The sequence below is a fragment of the Budorcas taxicolor genome, chromosome 24, assembly GCF_023091745.1.
Source record: "Budorcas taxicolor isolate Tak-1 chromosome 24, Takin1.1, whole genome shotgun sequence".
In the NCBI taxonomy this organism is placed as follows: domain Eukaryota; kingdom Metazoa; phylum Chordata; class Mammalia; order Artiodactyla; family Bovidae; genus Budorcas; species Budorcas taxicolor.
In genome coordinates, this window is record NC_068933.1 from 2,601,209 (window position 1) to 2,627,208 (window position 26,000).

Sequence of the window (26,000 nt, forward strand, 5' to 3'; positions counted from 1 at the left end):
TGGAATCCTGAGGGGCAGTAAGGGGTTCCAGGGAATCCTGAGGGCACAAAGGGTTTCTGGTGGAATCCTGTGGGCAGAACAGGGTTCTGGTGGTAGAATCCTGAGGGCAGAATATGGTTTCCAGGGGAATCCTGAGGGTAGAAGCGGGTTCTGGTGGAATCCTGAGGGCTGAATGGGGTTCTGGGCTGGAATCCGGAGGGCAGAATTGTGTTTCTGGTGGAATTCTGAGGACAGAAGGGTTTCTGATGGAATCCAGAGGGCTGAGGGGGTTCTGGTGGAATCCTGAGGGCAGAAGGGCATTCTGTGAATCCTGAGGACTGAAGGGGGTTCTGGACTGGAACACTGAGGGCAGAAATGGGTTTCCGGTGGACTCCTGAGGGCAGAAGGAGTTTTCTGGTAGAATCCTGAGGGCAGAAGGGGTTTCTAGAGGGGATCCTGAGGGGCAGAAGGAGGTTTCCTGGGGAATCCTGACTGACATAGAGAATTCTTTCCTTCAGAATGGAAAAGTGCCGACTACACATAGGCTCCAAGAAGCTCCTCCTAAAGGCGGGGGCTGCATCTCACTGTCATGTCTGCTTCTGTTGCTTTGCATCATGTCCAAGTGTGGTTTGGTGAAGAAGCTGAAGGTGTGTTGCTGTCAGCTCTGACTAGGCGTTACTTTTATATGGAAATACACAACTTTGTGAGTCATTAGTACATCATTCTGGTGCTAATTGTTTTTGTAAGTTTCAAAAGCGGAACCAATGTCAAGGACACATAAACTTATATTCTACCACTAAATAGCTGTGGCCTGAAAAATAACAGACCTATGTTATATATTCACCAACGTTGGTGATCTTTGCCCATTTTCATTAAAAAATACATTTTCCAAAGACATACTGTATTTTATTTTCCTTTTAACTCAGTGTGTTTTTCTTTGACTTAAAATGGAATTTGCAATTAATGAGACCTGCACCTCTCCTTAGCTTGTGCTGCCTCTGCATTCAACACAGACTGCACACATATTCACACACATGGCTCACACACAGCATGCACGGATTTGGGGGGAGGGTGACGGACAGTGCCTCCAAGAGGCTACTACTTGGGCGTCTTCCACCTGGACATGAGCCTGGTGGGCAACTGACACTCATCCTGGTCTGCAAGGACCCACTCTCACTTCTCACCAGTAACTTACTTTTACAGACAGGGGACTTCCCTGTCCACTTCATGTCTGCTTTACACGTCCTGTGCTCAGATCCACCTGCGAGGAAGAACCCCGGATGGCAGGTGTACACCAAGGTGTAGCCAAAGGTGGGGAGGTCGATCGCTCTCACATCTGCATGGGCTGGCGTTTCAGGCTGGCGGCAGGCGTGAGCTGAAATGGGATTTAGTCCATTAGTATGTTCACTGGAGCCTAAGCATGTGTATCTAAGGAAATACAGAGAAAGAGATAGAAATGGCTATAAAGTTAGTTTACCATTTAAAACTGAGAATACAGGAGCTTTACAGATCACTGTCATTCTGGTCTCTGCAGCTTACAGCACAGCAGAGTCTTGGTGTTGCCAGGTCTCTCTCTTTCTCTCCCTCCACCCCTCCCTCACTCTCTCCTTGTCTGTCTCTATCTGTTTGTCTTCTATTTATCATCTATCTATCTAGTTTCCTTTGCATACATGTGTATATGTAATTATGTATAGAAATTTAGAAATCATAGCTTTAAAATAAACACTTCTGACATACTGTTAAGGTAAGTGGGGCCTCCCTGGTGGCTCAGATAGTAAACACTCTGTTTGCAACGCAGGAGACCTGGGTTCCATCTCTGGGTCAGGAAGATTCCCTGGAGAAGGGAATGGCTACTCACTCCCGTATTCTTGCCTAGAGAATTCCATGGACAGAGGAGCCTGGTGGGCCACAGTCCACGGGGTCACAGAATTGGACATGACTGAACAATTAACACTAAGATAAATGATATGCTAAATTTCTTAAAGGAGAAGCCCTTTAAACTAAACACAGACAGATTAATGTACATTTTAAAATATGCTTTGATTTTTGTCCAGTGCCAACTAGCAAATTTACTGCTCAGTTAAATGAATAATTAATTTTGGCCAAAATCCACTGTGTGTCTAGAAAATTAATTGAAATATAGATTCTTATTTCATTTAAAATATCATTTAGGAGTAAATAAGGTTGTAATTGTTTTTGTTTTTTACTTGGCTAAGTTGTGTCTGCCTCTTGTGACCCCATGGACTGTAGCCTGCCAGGCTCCTCTGTCCATGGGATTTTCCAGGCAAAATACTAGAGTGGGTTGCCATTTCCTTCCACATGGGTTCTTCCCTACCCTGCAGGATCAAACCTGCGTCTCCTGCACTGGCAGCCAGATTGTTTACTGCTGAGCCCCCAGGGGAGCCCCAAGGTTGTAATGTGCTGTGCTGTGTGCGTGCTGTGCTAAATTGTTTGGGTTATGTCCGACTCTTTGGGACCCTATGGGCTGTAGCTGCCAGACTCTTTTGTTCATGAGATTCCCCAGGCAAGAATACTGGAGCAGGTTGCCATGCCTTCCTCCCAGGGATCTTCCTGACCCATGGATCAAACCCATGCCACTTACTTATGTCTCCTGCACTGGCAGGTGGGTTCTTTACCACTGGCGCCCCCTGGGAAGCCCCATGCTTGATCTCAAATAGCTTATCATTCTTTATAGAATGCACATTTATGTCTCAAATAAAGGATGTGGCCAAGTATTATAAAACAAGCTTATATTATTAACATCACCAATACAATCTTTTTTAAAATATAAATTAATTTATTTTAACTGGAGGCTAATTACTTTACAATATTGTATTGGTTTTGCCATACATCAACATGAATCTGCCACGGGTATACACATGTTCCCCATCCTGAACCCACCTTCCACCTCCCTCCCCATACCATCCCTCTGGGTCATCCCAGTGCACCAGCCCCAAGCATCCTGTATCATGCATCGAATCTTTTTAAGTATTGTAATATTTTTCACTTTGACAGACTTTCAAGGTGGTGGTGGTTTAGTTGCTAAGTCGACTCTTGTGACCCCTAGACTGTAGCCTGCCAGCCTCCTCTGTCCATGGGATTTCTCAGGCAAGAATACTGGAGGCGTTTCCTTCTCCAAATTTTCAAGGTAATGAAGACCTAATGTTAACTAGTTCCACACACAGACACACACATGCCTATGTGTCTATACATACATATACATGCACGTATGTGTGATATCTCTATAATATTCACAGGGGATTCACGTAAAGATTCAGAATAGAGATGATAGCTTTGAAATAAATACTGATACATAAATACACAAAATTCACAACATACATACACAGAAGATCCTTGTATATAGCTAACCTAGTAAGAGTTGGATACTACGTTGCCCTAGATTGGTAGAGGATGAAAGGCTGATTACTAATCATTACATTTCTCCTAATTCTCATGATTAAATCACAATACAAAACTTGGTCCTAAGTATTTGAATTATCAATTAATACAGACTCCAAAAAGAACAGTTTAAGCCCCTGCATCAATGCTCTGAGGAGTCGCATGGTCTTCAGTGGCCTTGAGGTGAACTTCCTAGGGGAGCAGGAGCACACGCCCGTTTTCTCTCAGTGATGTTAACCAGCATGTTACTCACCGGTCTTTGGTTAAGGACAGTTTCTCAGGCTTTGGGGCCTGGGTATCACCGGGGGTGCCTGGGGACTACAGACTGGGGTCCCCCTGCTCCTCCTCACCCGACCTGCCCCGGGCCCCCAGAGCCTCAGATACTGCAGGGCTGTGCAGGATGGGACTCAAGATTCGAACTTCAACCAACTCTGGGTGCTGCTGCTGATGCTTCTAGGGGATAAGACTCTGAGAAATGAGTTTAGGGAATGGAAAGCAAACAAAAATAAGCCCCTCACTGTTTCTCAGGAAGGTGAATCCTTCCAGCTGCTGGAGAGCGGACAGGCCCTGCCCTTGCACAGGGTCACACTTACGGATGCACTCTGTCTGGATGCCGCTCCATGTCAGGTTCGCCAGGCAAGTTCGAGTTGTAGAGCCTTGGACGTGGTAACCTTTTCGGCACCGGAAAAACACCATGCTTCCAACCTGGAGGGGAGAGCCAGCAGCAAGCTCAGAGGTAGCATGGACACACTCGCGCTGGAAGCAGCTCCGGGGTCAGGCCTGAGTCAGCGTGCGTGTGTAAAATGCGGGTCACAGTGCCAGACACAGCTGTTCTTGTTGTTCAGTTGCTCAGCTGTGTCCGACTGTTTTGTGACCCCATGGACTGCAGCCTGCCAGGCTCCTCTGTCCAAGGTATTTCTCACACAAGAATACTGGATTAAGCTGCCATTTCCTTCTAAGCGGATTTTTCCAACTCAGGGATCAAACCCACATCTCCTGCTTGGCAGTGTTAGACACAGTACAGGTTGTTCAATGGATCATGTGAGGTCTTAGATACAGTGACTCATGATTATTTAGAAGCAGTTTATTTGGGTAAAAAAGTATACCTTTTTTCTTTAGTTTTAGCCTTGTCTCTCTTTAGTTTGTGATAATTTTCTTTTCCTTTTCTGTTTTTTTCCCCTCTGCTAGTCCTATTCTGGGCTTCCCAGGTGGCTTGGCAGTAAAGGGTCCACCTGCCAGTGCAGGAGACCTGGGTTCGATCCCTAGGTCGGGAAGATTCCCTGGAGGAGGAAATGGCAACCCACTCCAGTATTCTTGCCTGGAGGATCCCCATGGACAGAGAAGCCTGGCGGGCTACAGTCCCTAAGGTCACAAGAGTCAGACATGACGTTGAGACCAAACAACAAGTCCTATTCTACGCAATTAGTGCTTGTTAGCAAGTTACTTTAGCACTTGCGGGAACTGGCTTGGAGATTGACAAGACTCCATCGTAGAATCCTCCAGAACTATTCTTCTGATGGTCTCAGTCATCTCTAAAAGATGGCATCTGGGTTTTAAAATGATTAGTAAATCTGGCCTTGGGTCCAACCTGCTTTCCAGGATAGTGTAACTACTGTGTCATAAGGAGAATGGTGGGCTCACCCCTCCCAATTAGCTTCCCGCAGCAAATCACAGGACTGCGTCACCGAAAGCAATCGTCGTGAAGCTTCACTTACCACAGGCCACATGCAGGTGAGTTAGGGATCATTGGAACCAGGAGTGACCACAGCTTGGGTTTCTCGTGGTGAGTTAGTGAGAACACCCACATCTTGTGTTTTCTGGTATTGCAATATGTTCAGCATATGCCAGAAAATGTTACCTGAAGCTGTAAGGCCCCACACGAGACCCTGCATAAAATGTGCTCGATTTAACCCTGGGGACCTGTGAGGCTGTCCTTGCAGAGGGAGCCAAGGCTGCCAGGAGGAGCCAGGGTGACATCAGGGCAATCAAATGAGGACAGTCCACACTTCAGGAGAAAGGAGAAGTGGCTGAAGAGAGACTGCTATTCTCAGTGAACGGGAGCAGCAACCTGAAAGCTGTGTGTATGTTTAGCTCTGGCTTTCAAAGCCATCTGATCAGAGAGCCTGAAGTCACTCAGTTGCTTAAGATGGTGAAATATTTTATTTCAAGCTTCTGTACTTTCCATTTTCAGGTATTTCTCTGATACTCGTGTTAATGTACTTTGAAGGCATTTTCTTCTGTTTTTGTCTCTGGAATTTAATGTTATTCACCTATTCTGTCTGGTCACCAAGTGGGGTCTTCTTATGTGAATCAATGGAAAATCACCCTGATTTGAGATTTGCTGTGTCAAGTCAGCTGACAGAAAGGAATATGCATGCTTTCAAACAGAAATGCATATACCAATTAATCCTGTGTGAATAAGATACAGTTGTCACAGTTCTAACAGTTAAAATAATAAGCAGAAATCCTCTCTGAATGGAATATATTTGGGCAAATGTAACATGAATCAGATATGCTACATAAACACATGTATATTTAAGTATCAATTACATTTTCAAATAGAGAAAACCATAGTAAAATAAAAATGGAATACCTCATATCCTCTTGAGCTATTCTGTATTCCAAACTGTGGAGTACCAGGGTCTGGACAGGTGTTATGAGCAGGATCTGAAATTCACACACACAAAAAAAATCAGAGAGAACCAGATATGGTTATTACAGGAATTCTAATATTTTTACTAAAAAGCCTTACAAAAGTCAGAAAATTGTGTTTTGACAAGTGGGCAAGATGTTTTGCAAGAAAATTAAAAATTAAATTGCTATTTTCATCTTTTTTCTGACTTCTTTAGATGGTAATCTTTAGTGCTTTATGAGACTCTAAATTGCCCTGAATATTATTTTCTATGTCAGAAGAAACACATTCTTTTCCATTCTCTGGTTTAGGCTTTCTCTACTGACATACTGTATTGGTTAGATAATGATATATATATAGTCTTCAATAATTACATATTATGATCTTTTATTTTTTGTTGATTTAATTAATCACCATCTAATTTGGTCATCTATTATATTACTCTAAACGTCTTAAACTAATTTTCCTAAGATTTAAAAATGTGGAATATATTTAATGCTTCAAAATAAAAGCATATGGTAGACCAACAGTGATATTTTTCTAAAAAATTGTAGTACTTTAGCAGTCAATGAGTGGCTTCAGTGCGGCAGCTCTCCAGCTGCTGATGGGAAAACAAAATAGGTAACTTCAAAAAAGTGTTTTCAAGAGAAACTAACCTACTGGGGGGAAGAAAAAAATTTTTTTTTAGTTTTTCAGAAATAGCTAAAATAAAGCAATAGTTTTAGCCCAATGGCAGTAAACTTTTATTAGAAAAAGCAGTGTTTCAAAGAAATTATTGTTGACACTGTATTTTTAAGTAGATATTTACTTTCTTAGAGAACAACCAGGGATAGAAGTCATTCCCTGCTTGCTGCGCGTGTGCAGAAGGCCCTCTCCCACTCGGGGAAGCAGCGTGTGCAGAGCGGCCGGCCATCACTCACTTAGTCTGCAGGGCAAGGTGGAGGGAGGCTGGGAGGGAGGCAGGGAGGGTCCTGGTTCCTGTGTCACTGACGCAGTGACTGTCAACCAGTATAATTTCCACCTGAACCCTTCCTAAGAGACAGAGATTTAGTCTAAAAATGAAGGGTTTAGGTCATGTAGAGAATCTCTTTTAACTTGTACGTTTCACTTCATGTTGGAAGGTCAACAGAGCTCGCTTGACCCTGTAGCCCTTTCAGCCATGGCTGACAGAGCAGTTGGTTTACTGGGGAGCGGGGGTGGGCTGGGGGAGAGGGTGTCAGGCTCTGAAGTGGGGGGCCCTTCTGGTGCCACGGCAACAGTGAGATCTTCAGGAAACTGGTCTTTCCCCTGAAGATCACGGTTGTCAGTTGACGTGGGCAGAGAGGGGGCTGCCAGGGTAAGAGAGTCTAGGAGCTGTTTTTAAATGACTTGTCGACGTCAACTCCAGGCTCTGCGGCAGGATTTAAAAGAGCCTGCCATCAGCGTGGCTGGTCAGCGCCTGCACGGAGCATCTCGCAGGAGAGCATCACCTGTGTGCCCACAAACGCTCCAGCTTTAGAATGAAACGCCCTCTCGCCACCCCCAGGGCTGTCTTGCCATCATTACCAATGCAGGTGGGCTGGACGCCACTCCAGGTGCCGTCTGCCTGGCAGACTCTCCGGGACGACCCCACCAGGAGGAGGGGCGACTTGCACTGGAAGAAGACTTCGGATCTGTAGGTGAAGCTCTTGCCGCTGAGGCGCCCCTCGGCAGGGGTGCCGGGGTCCCCACAGAACACAGCTAGAGAAGACAAACAGGAGGTCAGTGCACAGTCTGTGCCCCTGGGTCACGTTAGTCTATTCAGCTTTTCTAACTGCTTTCCATTAAATCCTCCCATTAAGCCCCGGAAGGCTCAGCGGGTAAAGAATCAGCCTGCAGTGCAGCAGATGCAGGTTCGAGCCCTGGGTAGGGAATATCCCCTGGAGAAGGAAATGGCAACCTGTTCCAGTCTTCTTGCCTAGAGAAGCCCATGGACAGAGGATCCTAGAGGGCCATAGTCCAATGGGTCACAAAGCACATACACTTTAAATCCTTAGGAATCAGCGATGAAGAAAAGCACAGAATCTGCCCCTGGGCAGCGGGTCTCAAACGTGGAGTCTTTAACCTATTGCACCCTGGCTACAAATCCCGCAGACTCTCCTCCTTAGACTGCAGCCAGAGGTTTGTGTGCCGTGGTCTGTGCTCCCGAGGACTTACGCAGGCACTGGGGGACCTCGCCTTTCCAGACCCCTCGGCCTTCGCAGGAGAGGATGGCGGGCTGGGAGAGCTGGAAGCCGTGGGCGCAGCTGTAGCTGATGCTGGCACCCCAGCGGAAGTCCGTTCCTTCCACCTTCCCGTCCTGGACAGGAGGAGGCTGGCCACATGAGACGGCTGTCAGAGAACAAACAGGATTCAACATTCTGGAGTTTCCACCACAACACAATGCTCCAAGGCCTCACATTTTAATTTCACCCACGTTGCAAAAGACATCTACAAGGGGCTGAATTCTTTAATAGACAAATTACTGAAGAAGATAGTAAATCAAAATAATAAAATTTCCTCTAACATTTCCTCATTAATTTAGATCAAGTCCATAAAAGCAAAGTCAAAACATATCCCACCATAAAAGAAGGTGGACTAAACAAGAAAGTCTCAGTCTATAAGACGAAGGAGAGACTGTTGTTCCACTGACGTCTTCATACAATGGTTACCAGAGGCATATTCAGTCAGAAGCATGGTCCTATGACATGAGTACAAGCATCTGAGTTTATATAAACAGATGGTAAGAATTTCTTTATCTGTACTTTTTCCTTTGTATAAAAGAAAAAAGTGAAAGTCATGAAAGTGGAAGTGAAATCGCTCAGTCGTGTCCAGCTCTTTGCGACCCAGTGGACTGTAGCCAACCAGGCTCCTCTGTCCATGGGATTTTCCAGACAAGAGTACTGGCGTGGGTCACCATTTCCTTCTCCAGAATCTTTATATAAAGACAGCATATAGTTTCCAAAAGACACAGGCTGCTGATGCACTTGCTAAAGAATTGAGCACTAACACTTGCGTGGTTAGAGAAGACCCTGTAGGAAACCGCTTTGCCGGGGTTCTGTCACATCCAGGGGCTTCGAGGGAGAGCACTCTTCCCAGGAGTGACTTGCCCACTGGTGCTGGCATCTGCCTGGCCCACTCCAGCCATTATTCTGTGACGCCTGGTCTAAGAGCTCCCTGAAGACCCAAGAGCTCCGAGACTTCACACTGGAGGAGGTTTGCCTCTGACAGTCTGGGCACGGAAGGTGATGGGAGAGGAGACTCAGCTGTATTTCCTCACCTGCACTTTCTCACGGGTGCTCACATTTTCTCACGTGAGAAAAACACACAGACACAACCACATGTGCGCGTCCAGAAGCTGGAAACGGGCCCTCCTCTTGCCATTCACCTTCTCTCCATCTATCCACTTATTCAACAAAGATTTCTGCAGAACCCCTAAGTGAAGACTGGGGAACAGTCTATAGACAGGTCGACACCAGGTGACAAGGCCCCCAGGTGGGAACAGGGATGAGTGACATGCTCCAGGGAGGAGTGGACAGGGTGGCCAGCAGGAGGAGAGAGAGGTCTCCTCCGTGAGGGCCTGGCTGGCTGTGGAAGGCTTGTCAATCCAACAGACACTAACCAGAGGGACGAGATGGACACAAATGTATCTGAAGCCCAGAGATCAGACGTTCTAGGGGTAAGTGCCACGGACACACTCACTGGACTAGAATGCTCCCACCAGGACAGTGTGAGCTGCGTTAAACACCCTCTTAGCACCTGCCACAGAGCTGCACGGCGATAATAACTGCAGCTGGAAAGAAGGACACGAGACAGGGCTCCTCACCCTCTGATGGGAGGAAACCAGGATGTGCCCAAACCGCCCAGGCTGGAAGTGGGTAAATGGCCCTCGGCGTGGGGGCTCCTCTGACCTCACAAGACTCAGCAGGACGCACCTTCCTCCTGAGGTTTCCTGCTACTCCAGCTCGCAGCTCTCCCCCGTCCCTCGTCTAAAGACGATAAGGCGCCCCTTTCTCCTGTGTGGTCACTGCCGGCCTCCACGCCCTCTCCTGCCCCTGCCCCTCCCGCCCAGCCGAGAAAGCCTGCAGCTCCCTCTGGAGCTGGTGGAGACGCTCACCCTGCAGATCAGCCCAGCATCAGCGGTCCGCCAGCCCCCCTACTTCCCCCATACCCCTTCCGCCTGCTTGCTTTCTCCCTGGAAAGTCCACCAGCCAACTTGGAAACCTCCCTGTACTCCCTCCTCATGGTGGGGCTTCCTTAGTCTCAGCGACCAAGGCCCACCAGGCATCTGGACACTGGCAGGCTCTGCCACTGTTCTGCCCTATCTGATGATCGGCTCTGACTCGCCTCCCCAACCCCGTGATGACGGCCACAGACTCAACACAGCCACGCACACCGAGACAGCAGAGCTGGGTTCACAGCACAGACTCCAGAGTTGTCCCTGAAGCCCAATGTCTCCAAGACACCACCTGCGACCTTGAGAATTTACTGCAGCTCTCTGTGAGTCAGTCTCCGGGCTGTAAAACCAAGATTAAGGTAGTAAGAAAGGAAGTGACTTAATATTTGCGAATGAGTTTACAGGAATGCTGAGCACATAGAAGGTCTACACGGATGCTTGCAAACTGATGTAAAATGTTAGCTCAATAAAGACTCTCCGCATGTGAGTGACGCACAAGAGAAGCCCCAAGACTCGCCTTTGCAGGTCGGTTTGCTGTGATTCCAGGTACTGTCCTTGGTGCAGCGGATGGTGGGGGACGTGGCAGGCTCCATGGTGTAGCCAGGGTTGCACTGGTAGCTGACAGTCTTGTTGAAGGTGAAATCTGTCCCGAACTGGATGCCGTTAGCCAGAGTCCCTGGGTCTCCACAGCTGATGACTAATTAGCAGGAAACAGACAAATGGAGAGACACACTATCATCACGGGATGACTTATTCCTGGTTTCTGCTTGACTCTCCTTAAGCTGCTTTTCAGAGTGATGATGCCTTGGCTGAGCACAGCGATACCAGCCTATCTCCAGGGGACAGTTTCGCTGGCCAGCAGTCAGGAGGCTGCACGTTTGGAACCGCTTATTTCTACTCCACTGATAGTTGTCTGTGTGGATGACAGCGGTCATCTGCGCTCTGTCCTTAACTAGATGTTGTGAAGGGTCACCCCACAAAGTCAAGGACAGAGAGATAGGCTGAGATCAGAGAACCAGGCTTCTGCACCATTTCCCTTCAGACTAACTGGTCTACAGAGAGGAGGAACCTTGCCTTTTCTGAACTCAGTTTTATAATATCCAACCCAACCAGCCAGGCAAAGCATTGCATTTTTAACCATATAAATAAGAAAGTGAAGAAAAATCTAAAAGTGCTTAGAAAGTGGTCATATTATCAAACATGCATATGATATAATCCTTTTTTCCCTAGGATTAAACAATACAGCCCTCTGTAAAATCAACTCCTTTTTCTCAGTCAAGTATGAGTCGCTGTGGGGACCTGGATTTGGCCAGGACGGTGGCCACTCACGCGTGCAGTCGGGGGCCGTGCCGGTCCAGGTCCCATTGGCGGTGCAGTGGCGAGTGGTCAGCCCTGAGGTCCTGTAGCCGTCCCAGCAGGCATAGACCACGGAGCTGGAGAACACCACGCCATCGCTGCTGATGATCTTGCCGTGGGTGGGCGTCCCCGGGTTCCCACAGGACACAGCTGTGGCGAGACAGAACAGCAGGGGAGACCTGTTACCACGTGATAAGCTCGAGAGGTCGAGGGCCATCTGCATAACAGACTGCTCCTTTATTTAAAAAGTCATCGGAAGGACACTGTGGTCCTCCCCCCACCCCCACATCCTCTGCCTGCCTTTCGTCTGTAGAAAAACTGTAGCCAAACAATGAGTTTAATCAGAGAAGTGGGAAAATGCCGAACCAAAGAAAGCAGCCCAGCAAGACAAAATACAGACAGTTCAGTCATTAAGTCAAGGACCTTTAATAGTTCCTCCTCCAGGGCCATAGGTAAAACTGGGAGCCTGTCCCGTGAGCTCTTTTGCAGAAACGGAAACCCCCACCAGGTGGAGAAGTTAAGGCATGACGACCAGGCTGTAGCCACGACACAGGCTGCCACAGGCTGAAGACTGGCCTCCAGGAGACGGGAGCAAACCGGTCCTGGAACTGAAGACTGACTGCACTTAGACAGCCGAACGGCGCGGGTGAGACCACCGCCGGCCCACCTGCAGACGCCTGTCAGAGCTGCCTGTGCTCTTTCTGCGGGTAGCGCCCTCCTCCCGTCTATGAAAGCTCTGTATTTGTGCTCAGTCCTGTCTGACTCTGCGACCCCATGGACTGTAGCCTGCCAGGCCCTCTCTGTCCGAGGGACTTTCCAGGCGAAAATACTGTAGTGGATTGCCATTCCCTGCCCCAGGGGATCTTCTCCACCCAAGGACAGAACCTGAGTCTCTCGCCTCCTGCACTGGCAGGCGAGGTCTTTACGACTGAGCCATTGGGAAGCCCATAAAAGTTCTAGACCTCGACTGGCTTTGGAATGGCCGCACCTTAAGTCTCTCTAAATGACCACAATGCTGTATTTAGGCATGAAGACTTCAGCTAAGGTGGGCGGTGCGACAGGCCTACACTCTGAGTATCTAGCAGGTACGTTCCTTCCTCAGCAAACAAGGACACTCAGCAGCTGCTGCGTGTGTATCAACGTAATCTCAGTCCATTACAGGATTTTGCCTTTTTTTCATTGAACCTATTTACCATAAAGATGGTTATTTTTCCTTCTTAATCCTCCCACAATAATGCACAACAGACAGACATACAAAGGATGTGAATTCTAATAAGAAGAATTTATCATGAGTCCCTTTCCTTAGAATGACGAAAATATTTGCAAATATTCTGGCCTATTTAGATGTTCCACTTTCAAATCTAGCCTGTGAACAAAGACATACTCGCCTTTAAAATAAGGAAGAAAACACATTGCAAAATAAAGTCCATTATAATAGAAGTTTATGGAATTGCCCATCATATTATGTTACAAAATTCACATACTCTCAGATCTTATTTGGACTAGATCTTGTTTGACAAATAAAGAGCACACTTGCTGGTGCTTTTACACTTGCACCTATGCTTCCCTGGTTGCTCAGGTGGTAAAGAAGCCACCTGCCATGTAGGAGGCACAGGTTTGATATCTAGGTCGGGAAGATCCCCTGGAAAAGAGAATGGCTACCCACTCTAGTATTCTTGCCTGGAGAATTCTGGTGGGCTATGATCCATAGGGTCACAAAGAGTCAGACACAACTGAGCAACTAACACTTTCACTTTCACTTATCTACGTCAGATATAAACTAACCAGTTATAACCCTCTTCCCTGATGAGTCTGGGTTACAATCCCTTCTAACACAGATTGTTCAGTGGTTTATTGGTTGACCAATCCTAAGGCAGACAATACCTAACACTCTCTAAAGCTCAGAGTGCTTTAACGGCTGTGACAGAAATTAAAATTTCACTGCAAAAATCCAAGCTGTTGGCCTATTTAAGACCATCACTCCATTGCACAAACTGATTCATTGCTTCCAATACACAGTTATTGTTCATGAGTATGAATTGAAACAGCAAAGAATTATACTGATCCAACTTGTAACAAAAGATACCCATATCACTATGTTTTATTCCAGTCACATCTGCTATTAAAAACTATGTAGCAAGTTTCAGAAGTGACCTGTGAGACACTAACCCTAAAATAAAGCAGCTGATTGTTGGAATATATTCAACTTAATATGCAGACAAATGTATTGGACAAATAAAGGAATATCCCTCATAATAATGATACCCTGTTTATAAAGTCCCCTCTAATACTGAATTTGATACTAGCAAATTCATGTTTAACTTTTTTTTTTTTCCCTGACAGGGACACTTTCACTGATGATCACACCTATGAAAGTGGAGATCAGAAAACAGGGTCAACATAATTGTTTTTAAATCAAGGTCCTGATGTGGTGACACATAAAAAGACTGACACTTGGGCAAAATAAGAGACTAAATTTAGAGTTGTTAGAGGGGAAAAGAGATATTTTGAAAGTTACAAGATTTCTTTATAAATACATCTCTTTTAAAGTACACTTATTTAATGTGCCTCCTTTTCAAAAAATATCATTGTCTTTTACTCAGTTTTTAAGAAAATAGCACCATACTTATTCCAAATGCACATTATTGTTCACTGGCATCAATATTGCTCACTTAGCAGGCTGTATTAGGATGATTGCTGTTCAGTTCAGTTCAGTCGCTCAGTCGTGTCCGACTCTTTGCGACCCCATGAATTGCAGCACTCCAGGCCTCCGTGTCCATCACCAACTCCCGGAGTTCACTCAGACTCGCATCCATCGAGTCAGAGATGCCATCCAGCCATCTCATCCTCTGTCGTCCCCTTCTCCTCCTGTCCCCAATGCCTCCCAGCATCAGAGTCTTTTCCAATGACTCAACTCTTCGCATGAGGTGGCCAAAGTACTGGAGTTTCAGCTTTAGCATCATTCCTTCCAACTGAGTTAAATAGTTGTAGGTTTTAATCTCTGCTCACACAAGATAAGTCAATGTGAATGATCAATTCAAGTTACTAACATGTAGTGTCTTCACTGTGAAATAGATAAAAAAGATAACTGCTCCCTGTTGTAAGAGTACCTGTGTACTCAGTCATGTCTGACTCTGCAACCACATGGACTGTAGCCCACCAGGGTCCTGTGTCCATGGGATTCTCCAGGCAAGAATACAGGAGCAGGTTGCCATTTCCTCCTCCAGGGGATCTTCCCGATTCAGGGATTGAACATGTGTCTCCTGCGTCTTCAGCATTGGCAGGTGGATTCTTAACCACCGAGCCACCTGGGAGGCCATACTAAGTGCAAAATGCTACCATTTGTATACAGGCAGTCATATTGGTATTTTTATTTTCATTATCATCACTTTACTCACATGTCCATTACCTCAATAAATGACAAATTTATCATAATCTCCTGGGAAAGAGAATTAGGAGTTATCCCAAAGATGTAGTTACATTTACACAACTTGGTAAGATTTATCCATTTGGAAAGCTATGTCACTAAGCCTGTGATTGAAAGACTCAGTTCAGTTCAGTTCAGTTGCTCAGTTGTGCCTGACTCTTTGCGACCCCATGAATCGCAGCACGCCAGGCCTCCCTGTCCATCACCAACTCCCGGAGTTCACTCAGACTCACGTCCATTGAGTCAGTGATGCCATCCAGCCATCTCATCCTCTGTCATCCCCTTCTCCTCCTGCCCCCAATCCCTCCCAGCATCAGAGTCTTTTCCAATGAGTCAACTCTTCTCATGAGGTGGCCAAAGTACTGGAGTTTCAGCTTTAGCATCATTCCTTCCAAAGAAATCCCAGGGCTGATCTCCTTCAGAATGGACTGGTTGGATCTCCTTGCAGTCCAAGGGACTCTCAAGAGTCTTCTCCAACATCACAGTTCAAACTCATCAATTCTTCAGTGCTCAGCCTTCTTCACAGTCCAATGCTCACATCCATACATGACTACTGGAAAAACCATAGCCTTGACTAGACGGACCTTTGTTGGCAAAGTAATGTCTCTGCTTTTGAATATGCTATCTAGGTTGATCATAGCTTTCCTTCCAAGGAGTAAGGGTCTTTTAATCTCATGGCTGCAATCACCTTCTGCATTGATTTTGGAGCCCCCCAAAATAAAGTCTGACACTGTTTCCACTGTTTCCCCATCTATTTCCCATGGGATCAGATGCCATGATCTTCGTTTTCTGAATGTTGAGCTTTAAGCCAACTTTTTCACTCTCCTCTTTCACTTTCATCAAGAGGCTCTTTAGTTCCTCTTCACTTTCTGCCATAAGGGTGGTGTCATCTGCATATCTGAGGTTATTGATATTTCTCCCGGCAATCTTGATTCCAGCTTGTGTTTCTTCCAGTCCAGCATTTCTCATGATGTACTCTGCATAGAAGTTAAATAAGCAGGGTGACAATATACAGCCTTAACATACTCCTTTTCCTATTTGGAACCAGTCTGTTGTTCCATGTCCAGTTCTAACTGTTGCTTCCTGACCTGCATACAGATTTCTCAAGAGGCAGGTCAGGTGGTCTGGTATTCCCATCTCTTTCAGAATTTTCCACAGTTGATTGTGATCCACAAGTCAAAGGCTTTGGCATAGTCAATAAAGCAGAAATTGATGTTTTTCTAGAACTCTCCTGCTTTTTCCATGATCCAGCGGATGTTGGCAATTTGATCTCTGGTTCCTCTGCCTTTTCTAAAACCAGCTTGAACATCAGGGAGTTCATAGTTCACGTATTGCTGAAGCCTGGCTTGGAGAATTTTGAGCATTACTTTACTAGCGTGTGAGATGACTGCAATTGTGCATTACTTTGCTAGCATGTGAGATGAATGTAATTGTGTAGTAGTTTGAACATTCTTTGGCATTGCCTTTCTTTGGGATTGGAATGAGAACTGAACTTTTCCAGTCCTGTGGCCACTGATGAGTTTTCCAAATTTGCTGGCATATTGAGTTCAACACTTTCACAGCATTATCTTTCAGGATTTGAAACAGCTCCACTGGAATTCCATCACCTCCACTAGCTTTGTTAATAGTGATGCTTTCTAAGGCCCACTTGACTTCACATTCCAGGATGTCTGGCTCTAGATGAGTTATCACACCATCATGCTTATCTGGGTCATGAAGATCTTTTTTGTACAGTTCTTCTGTGTATTCTTGCCATCTCTTCTTAATATCTTCTGCTTCTGTTAGGTCCAGACCATTTCTGTCCTTTATCGAGCCCATCTTTGCATGAAATGTTCCCTTGGTATCTCTAATTTTCTTGAAGAGATCTCTAGTCTTTCCCATTCTGTTCTTTTCCTCTATTTCTTTGCATTGATCGCTGAAGAAGGCTTTCTTATCTCTTCTTGCTATTCTTTGGAATTCTGCATTCAGATGCTTTCGTAACAAAAGGAAACATGATTTAAAGTGATGAAAATATATTAGAAAGTTAAGTTCTTTGATGCTTAAGAATTTTTCAGATGTTTTTATCTTGTAATTCACGAACCTCTTTTTAAAATTTATTGAAATGTCCATCAAGATCTAATGTTTTTTTAAATAGATTCAAAGAAGGTAAATTCATCAGGAGGGGCATAACCTTAGTCAAGGGATTGAGTACATAGGTCATGGATAACCTTTGTGGCAATGGAAAAGTTACTGATAATCCCATTTTCTACAGAATATAATATGTGCCCCAAAGATATGGACCTATGTCAGCAAGTAAGAAAAAACAGAAAGCAATACATTCTCCACAGATTTAAGAGTTGTTAAGTGTGTATGTAGAAGTCGGAAGGGGGTTAGTCGTTTATTCTGAGACATCATTTGTGGTTTTCCTGAGTATAATTGAACTATCAGTCACCTGACTTCCAATGATTTCTGTACAGTACAATTTGGAAGTAGCCAATTTTGTGGACCACTGTATTTTTGATAAATGCTTTTAGTATTGAAACATTTTAGTAACTTCTTTTTGTATACAGATTTTAAGCAAAAAGTTTAAAAGGATTTTATAGGAACCGTTCAAATTTCTGAATTTGCTAAACTGTTATTCAGTAGCTAAGTTGTGTCCTTGTGACCCATGGACTGCAGCACGCCAGGCTTCCCTGTCCTTCACTGTCTCCTGAAGTTTGCTCTAACTCATGTCCAGTGAGTCAGTGATGATACCGTTTTGCTAAACTAAATGCTATTTAAAAAGCACTTTGCATAGTCTTCCCTGGTGGAAGCATAGGGCTTCCCTGGTGGCTCAGAGGTTAAAGCGTCTGCCCGCAATGCAGGAGACCTGGGTTCAATCCCTGGGTCAGGAAGATCCCCGGAGAAGGAAATGGCAACTCCAGTACTCTTGCCTGGAAAATCCCTTGGACGAGAAGCCTGATAGACTACAGTCCATGGGATCTCAAAGAGTTGGACACGACTGAGCAACTTCACTTTGCATAGTCTGGGATAAGTATATCATAAAGTAAAATTTAGTTAAGCTCTCCTATTCGAATAAGTGAATTCACTTATATTTTGTTGGGGAAGAACTCATAGTGTAGTACCCTAGCAACAGAGTGAGATTTCTATGGAAAACATGACTTACTCTCAAACTGCTTACTTTTTTCACTGTTTAAGTTTTCAAGAAACTAAGACAGGGCCACCAATAGATGAAATAATGTGTGAATGGAATGACTTCCAGCAGCAGGGAGCCCCCGTCAGGACCTGCCCTGCTCACAGCACCTTCACCTGCATTCTCATCCCCACCTGCCATAACACACTGAGTGCCACACAGAGCCGGTCATCAGGAGAAGACTTCCTGATGATTCTCTTATGTTTGGGGGGAAAACAGGTTAATTGTAGAAACAGCATAACCTGTAAGATGTTGCAGAACATCACTGGTCATTTCAGAGTGAGCTACCTGGTTTCCACCTGCAGCTCTGACTCTCAGGCTGGGACCCACTCACCCTCGCACACGGGCTGCAGTCCTGACCAGGACCCGTTGAGCAGACACGTCCGCTCGGCCGAGCCCCGCAGCTGGTAGCCCATTTCACAGGAGAAGCGCAGGAGGCTCTTGGCCTTAAACTCCTCTCCAAGCCGAGACCCATGGGCTGGGGTCCCCGGATCACTGCAAAATCCAGGGTTATTTCCTGCAGAACACAAAACACATGGCAGTAGACGATGCAGTGTAAAACAGGGCTGTTATGTTTAAAGAGAATGAAATTTTATGTAAATGTATATCAAACACGGTCACAGTCAATTAACATTCTGGAAATCCTGTGAGAAAGATTTTCTTTATTACAGCACAAAAGTAGAAGACTCTAAGAAATTGTTTCCGTGTAACTAAAATCAAAATAGTTTATTAAAATATGGTAGTGACAATAATTGATATTCTTTGGAAGAAACAAAACACTAGGGACAGTGAGTGCAGGAATTGCTCACTGGAAATGCTGGTGAGGACGCCCACAAGGAGATGGGGGAAGGTGTGTTGGGAATAAAAGAATCAAATAAGAGGTGTGATCCACTGAGTTATTATGAAACATTCATGCAAGAATTAAGATGATTTCTTTTCCAAACAGGACCAATGTGATTGTTGATGGTGGAGATGGGAAAGACATGTAAGAACTGATAGGAAGCAGGAGAGAAAAGGGAGGGCAAGCTGAGTCAAGGCGAGCAGGCTTCCTAGTCAGGGGTGGGAGGCTCCCGGGGCTCCAGCAGGAGAAACTGTGCTGGGACAGGTATTCATACAAAGAGAAGAAGCCGCAGACGCCAGCGATGTGTGCCAGGGCTGTGCTCGGCTGGAATGGGTTAGTAACCACTTTGGAGACGGGTGCCGCCAGTCTGTGTCCACGCGGTGGACGACTGCCCGCACCAGCCCACCTGTGCAATGGGGCAGGGCTCCGCTCCAGTGACTGTCCTCCTGGCAGGCTCTGCTGCTGTCGCCCACGAGACTGCGGCTCCCTCGGCACGAGTAGTGGACCACGGCCCCATACGTGAACAGGTCTCCTGTGAGTATGGCATTGGCAGGGACGCCCGGGTGTCCACACGATATCACTGAAGAAGAAGAGAAAATAATCAATAAGTACATTGTTCCTGTTACGCTGCTCTGTGTTGGTCACTGTACTTCAGAGACTCAAATGATCACCATCTATTAACAAAAACACATCCCTGGTACCCTGTGGATGAGGAGCATCAACTTCCAGACAACCCTCCCTCACACATTACTGAAGACCAGGAAAGGGTCCGTCAGTGAAGCTTTTTGTTTGTTTTTTTATTAAGGTAGCTTTGCTGAAGGTAGAAATTGACATTGATATTTTGAAAAAGAAATTCATCTACCTAAATTTTTCCATCTGCCCTTAGCTGTATACTAAGTAAGCAGTGTTCATACAAAATGGTAGAGACTACCACAGATCCGCAAAGCTATCACCATTATTTCTTCAGTTAGTATGCTTTGCATGGGGACAAAACTCAGTCAAATCTGCTCCCTCTTGCAGATCACATGCCTAGAGAGACCATTCTAACAAATTTTCCTTGTTAGTATTTGTCTTAAGTACGTTCAAATTGGGGTCTAGTTGCTTTATAATATTATGTTAGTTTTTTCTGTGCAACAAAGTGAATCAGCTGTATATATATATATATCTCCTCTATTAAATTTTTTACTTTAATAAAAATAAAATGCTTAAGTTAAAAAGTAATAATAAATTACTGATTAACTTTTAACCCAAGTATTCCATTCATTTCTTTATACCAAATGAGGCCCATCATCTGATCATAATTACTGCTCAAAAAGGAAAAAATCTAGAATACCACAGGATGGTAAAGTCTTCTATCTCTCTTTTTGTAAAGTCCAAAATTTTTAGGGTTAACCACTAAAAAATAATATACATGATCAAATAGCTAACTGTGAGACAGTCAATTCCTAGGCAGGTTGATAAGAGGTTTGGGGTTCCCGAGGAGGAGAGAGGGGTCTGGGTCTCTTGAAGAGGAGAGAGGGGTTTGAAATTCTCAAGGAGGGGGAAAGGACACATGTCTTTTTTTTTTTTTTTTCTACATTTCTTAGTCACATAAAACGTTTTTTCTTAAAGCCAGGAACTGATGATTACACAACAAAAAAGCTAAGTTTAAACTCTATCAGTTCAGTTCACCTCAGTCACTCAGTCATGTCCGACTCTTTGTGACCCATGGACTGCAGCATGCCAGGCTTCCTTGTCCATCAGCAACTCATCCATTGAGTTGGTGACGCCATCCAACCATCTCATCCTCTGCCGTCCCCTTCTCCTCCCACCTTCAATCTTTCCCAGCATCAGGGTCTTTTCCAGTGAATCAGTTCTTCCCATAAGGTGGCCAAAGTATTGGAGTTTCAGCTTCAACATCAGTCCTTCCAGTGAATATTCAGGACTGATTTCCTTTATGATGGACTAGTTGGATCTTCTTGCAGTCCAAGGAACTCTCAAGAGTCTTCTCCAACACCACAGTTCAAAAGCATCACTTCTTCAGTGCTTAGCTTTCTTTACCGTCCAAATCTCACATCCATACATACTACTTGGAAAAACCATACCCTTGACTAGACAGACCTTTGTCGGCAAAGTAACATCTCTGCTTTTTAATATGCTGTCTAGATTGGTCATAGCTTTTCTTCCAAGGAGCAAGTGTCTTTTAATTATTTGGCTGCAGTCACCATCTGCAATGATTCTGGAGCCCAAGAAAATAGTCTGTCACTGTTTTCATTGTCTCCCCTTCTATTTGCCATGAAGTAATTGGCCTGAATGCCATTCTATTGGATTTTTGAATGTTGAGTTTTAAGCCAGCTTTTTCACTCTCCTCTTTCACCTTCAAGAGGCTCTTTAGTTCCTCTTTGCTTTCTGCCATAAGGGTAGTGTCATCTGCATATCTGAGGTTATTGATATTTCTCCCGGCAATCTTGATTTCAGCTTGTGCTTCATCCAGCCCAGCGTTTCTCATGATGTGCTCTGCATATAAGTTAAATAAGCATGGTGACAATAGACAGCCTTGACGTACTCCTTTTCCTACTTGGAGCAGTCTGTTGTTCCATGTCCAGTTCTAACTGTTGCTTCCTAACCTGCATACAGGTTTCTCAAGAGGCAGGTCAGGTGGTCTGGTATTCCCATCTCTTTCAGAATTTTCCACAGTTTACTCTGATCCAGTCAAAGGCTTTGACATAGTTAATAAAGGAGAAATAGATGTTTTTCTGGAACTCTCTTGCTTTTTTGATGATCCAGCAGAGGTTGACAGTTTGATTTCTGGTTCCTCTGCCTTTTCTAAAACCAGCTTGAACATCTGGAAGTTCATAGTTCACGTATTGTTGAAACCTGGCTTGGAGAATTTTGAGTATTACTTTGCTTGCATGTGAGATGAGTGCAATTGTGTGGTAGTATGAACACTCTTTGGCATTGCCTTTCTTTGGGATTGGAATGAAAACTGATGTTGATCTTGAAAGTACAGAGGGAGAAATTATCTTAAAAGATAGATTTCTCACTTAATCAGCTCTAGATATCTGCTGTAAGCTACAAAAACAGGCGCCTGGACCAAATCAGTCTTTAGAAAAACTTGCAGCTGGCTCAGAGAGTATATTATGGTAGGAAATATGAGGAAGAAAATAGGAAGAAAAAAGAACTGGGACAAAGACTGAAGCCCCAACAGTGGCTGTTAAACCTGATTTGAAACAGCCTGAGGAAAAATGCCCAGAGGGACCCAGGTGAAAAGGGATGGACTTGTTATTACTGTGGGAAGGAGGGGGCATCTCAAGCAGGATTGCCCTCAGGCATCTAAGCCACCCCCAGCTCTGTGTCTGGTCCGCAAAGGACCACACTGGAGGAGAGACTGCCTCCGAGGTATAGGCCCCAGAAGTTGGACTCTCAAGACAATCGGGACTGAAGGTGCCTGGGGGTCCCCAAGCAAGCCCCCTTCCTAATTACACCTGAGGAACCCCGGGTATTAGTAACTGTGGGGACCAATCAACTGATTTTCCTTTGGACCCTGGGGCAACTTTCTCTATGCTCATGGAAGCCCCTGGTCCGCTTTCCTCCGGATCCACTACTGTAATGCGACTGTCAGGATAGCCAAGCGCTATTATGTCAGTCTTCCTTAAAGCTGCAGCTGGGACTCTGCTATTCTCTCAAGTTTCTAATTGTGCTGGGAGTCTCCCTCACCCATTTTGGGGAGGGATATTCTGAACAAGGTCCAGGCCTCTGTTTTTATAAATATGGAATCTATTCTTTTTAACTGAACAAAATGTAAATCCTAAAGTGTGGGCTGATGGAAAAACTGTGGGTGTAGCACAAAATGCTGTTCCTGTAGTTATAAAGCTCAAAGACCCTCACCTACTTCCATATCAAAAGCAGTATCCACTAAAGCCTGAGGTTAAGGAAGGGTTAAAACCCATCATTGAAAATTTAAAGGAACAGGGACTATCAATTCTCTGTAATAGTCCATACAACACTGCTATTTTGGATGTAAAAATGTCAAATGATAAACAGAGGCTAATTTAAGATATATAAATAATAAGTGCCTGATCCTTATACCTTATTTTCTAAAGTTCCTGAACGAGCCAAATATATTTCAGTCACTGATTTAAAGGTTGCTTTCTAGAGTTAAACCTCTTTTAAATCATCTTCTACCTATGACATTAAGACAATTGAGAGGATTCTTGGTCATTACAGGCTATTGCTGCATTTGGATTCTGGGTTATGGGGAACTTGCTGGGCCTTTATATAAACTTCTAACTGAAACTCAGCAGGCCCAAACCAACAAGCTGGTTTGGTCCCCCAGAGACACAAAAGGCTTTTAAGGCCCTCCAAACTTCTCTCTTGAAGGCTCCTGCTTTGAGCTTGCCCACAGGATCAGAGTTTATTTTGTTTGTTACTGAAAAAAGGCTATGGCCACATTGCTTAAGGGTAATTGCTACTTTTGCTTTGCCAATGACTAAAGCTCCTAAGTTTACTAATGGACAAAATCTTACTGTACTGATTTCTCATGATGTAAGTGGGATCTTAAACTCTAAAGTTCAGAGCAAGAATGGTTCCCTCTTTAAAGCTGCTGTAACTCAAGGGGTGTCACAAGCTCTAAGAATAGAATATCACTTACACTGTTCCTGGAGGCCCCAATTTTCAGAAAAAGTGTAAAAGGCTAATGACATTATTGAGGCATCTACATAAGGTAACTCAGGAAACACAAGACTGTTGGTTTAAAGTTTTACCCGTAGCTTTAAAGAGGGCTTGAGCTGCCCCTAAGAAGAAGGGAGTGTCTCTGTGACAGATCTCTTTTGTGCACAGATATTGTCATAGATCTGGAAGCCTTAGAATTAACTATGTGACTCAGCTTTTAGCTTTTCAACAGACTTTACTAGGAGCTTAACTCCTGACCCAGCCTTTGAGTCAAACAAGCCACTGTTTGAGCCAGGAACCGAGATGGGCCTGAGAATATATGTGGGCTTGCTTCTGCTGACTCCAAAAGTCCTGAGTCTGCTGTTTGACCCTCAAGACAATGCCTTCTTTTCCTGGGCTCATTTCTACACTGCATTCCACAATTCGTCTAATTACTGGGTCTGTGGAGTACTCTCCTGCTCATCAATTGAAGGCTCAACAAGGTGTGTTTCTCCTCATCAAGGAAAGGACTTTCCTTAACTCTGCAATGACATCCAACAATCCTAAGAATGACTGATGTAACTATGGACGTAATGTGACTTTTAACTTTGATTATGTTTTAATTTGGTTTAATGACTATTTTCCTTACATCTAGACCTGCATATTGGGGTTTGTTTCTAACTGTCTGAGTTTTTAAGCTACAGATGACTGTCCAGGCTCCTCTAAGTGCCATGCCCTCCTTCAACTATTACTTGGGGCCCCGGGATCTGAGACTCTCGATAGGAGGGTTAGGAGACTATGTTGCCTCAACAATTTAGGGACAATGCCTCTCAACAGCAGGAAGTAGTTATGAAATGAAAACAATGCCCCTTTCCCTTGGCAACATAACTCTCCTAAAAGAAAAGGGAGGAATGAGAGGCAAGTTGATAAGAGGTTCCGGGTTCCCGAGGAGGAGAGAGGGGTCTGGAATTCTCAAGGAGGAGGAAAGGACAAACATCTTTTTTTTTTTTTCCCCCTCTACATTCCATAGTCTTAGTCATATAAAAGAAAATGTTTTTTTCTTTAAGCCTGGAACTGATGGTGATACAACAAATAACTCAGTTTAAACGCTATACTAAGGATTATATAACAATAATGTATCGTGCTTGAGGACACTTTCTCCTTCTTGACAACCTCCTGACTAATCTTGTTATCTTAAAATGTAAATTGTGGGAGTGGGTCTAGTAAGATCTTTACAAACTTGAAATAGTCTTTTGATTTATTGTAATAACCAATTTAAAAAGTGTATAACTCCCTTTCCTAAGACTAGCAAGTGGGGCACTCTCTGTCCCCCTTCTGATGTCTATGTCAGAGGTATTCTCTGTCCCTTTTCATACTTTAATAAAACTCTGCTATACAAAATCTCTTGAGTGATCAAGCCTAGTCCCTGGTTCCGAAGCTAAATCTTCTTCTTCGGAGATCACGAATTCAATATTGTTCACTGTAAGCTATTAACTGGACTGAGGGTGCCAGAAATGATCCGAAGGGAGCTGATTTTACACCCAAGAGAGATTGCATTTGGTCATCGGCAACTGCAGAGTGATACCAACCAGAGAGGCAGGTTTCAGAAAGGCCCCAGTGCCCCCTGAGTCACATTTGCCCTCCCCTGACACTCTCTCATCCTGGCATCCACTCATCAGAGAACAGGAGTTTATCTAGAGTCCTAAAAAGAAGCTAACTAGAGCAGAATCAGTGACATGGTTGGTGAATGATCAGTTCCAGGTGAAATAAAAAAGAAAAAAAAAAATCAGTGAACCATACAACATCACAAATAGAGAGGGTGGCCAGCCACTACAGAGTCTGTGGTAAAAAAGCGCTCCTTGGAAAGCATGTGTTCCCAAGTTCCCATAACTCCAGTGGTTAATGATAACAGTGGTGGGAACTCACCGATTTGGAAAATGAGATCAGTGAAAAGCTGGTTCCTGGAGGTCTGGGGCACAGGGGCATCATCACAACCACTAATGGAAGTCTTGGGGAGGCCAGGGAAGAGGCTAGGCAAATCTTCGGGGAGAAAATAAAACTAATTTCTCTGAAAAGTTCCCATGTGTGAAGGTACGGAAAACCAGAACACACACAATTTGATGAGAATTGTAACACATTTATAGTTTTGTTTTGTTTTTTTTTTTTTTTGGTCATATAAGCTTGTGCATTTGTTTTTGAAAGTCATCGTTCTCTTTCTCCATAAGAATTAACTGTATTGTAACACTTAGAATTTGACACAGGTTTCCAGGCATAGATTCAAAGGGCTTTGACGGACCTTAACTTGCAGGAAAAAAGTCTCCAGCACCAGTCCACTCTGAAAATGTACCAAAAATGCTGTAATCATGAGGGCTAAAATGAACTAGGACCTTT

The 26,000-nt window shown here is 44.6% G+C and overlaps 1 protein-coding gene across 1 annotated transcript in view; it reads right to left on the reverse strand.

Annotated features, from left to right (window-relative positions):
• The window catches only part of CSMD1 (CUB and Sushi multiple domains 1), a 1,658,099-nt gene that overhangs the window by 19,694 nt on the left and 1,612,405 nt on the right, over nt 1-26,000 (reverse strand). The window contains exons 56-64 of the mRNA XM_052661250.1: nt 19,387-19,560; nt 18,474-18,656; nt 11,514-11,690; nt 10,702-10,881; nt 8,186-8,359; nt 7,556-7,729; nt 5,972-6,045; nt 3,972-4,083; nt 1,175-1,354 (exon numbers count right to left, since the gene is read on the reverse strand). Coding sequence (XP_052517210.1) covers nt 1,175-1,354; nt 3,972-4,083; nt 5,972-6,045; nt 7,556-7,729; nt 8,186-8,359; nt 10,702-10,881; nt 11,514-11,690; nt 18,474-18,656; nt 19,387-19,560 — 1,428 coding nt within the window. The remainder of the gene's footprint in view (nt 1-1,174; nt 1,355-3,971; nt 4,084-5,971; nt 6,046-7,555; nt 7,730-8,185; nt 8,360-10,701; nt 10,882-11,513; nt 11,691-18,473; nt 18,657-19,386; nt 19,561-26,000) is intronic.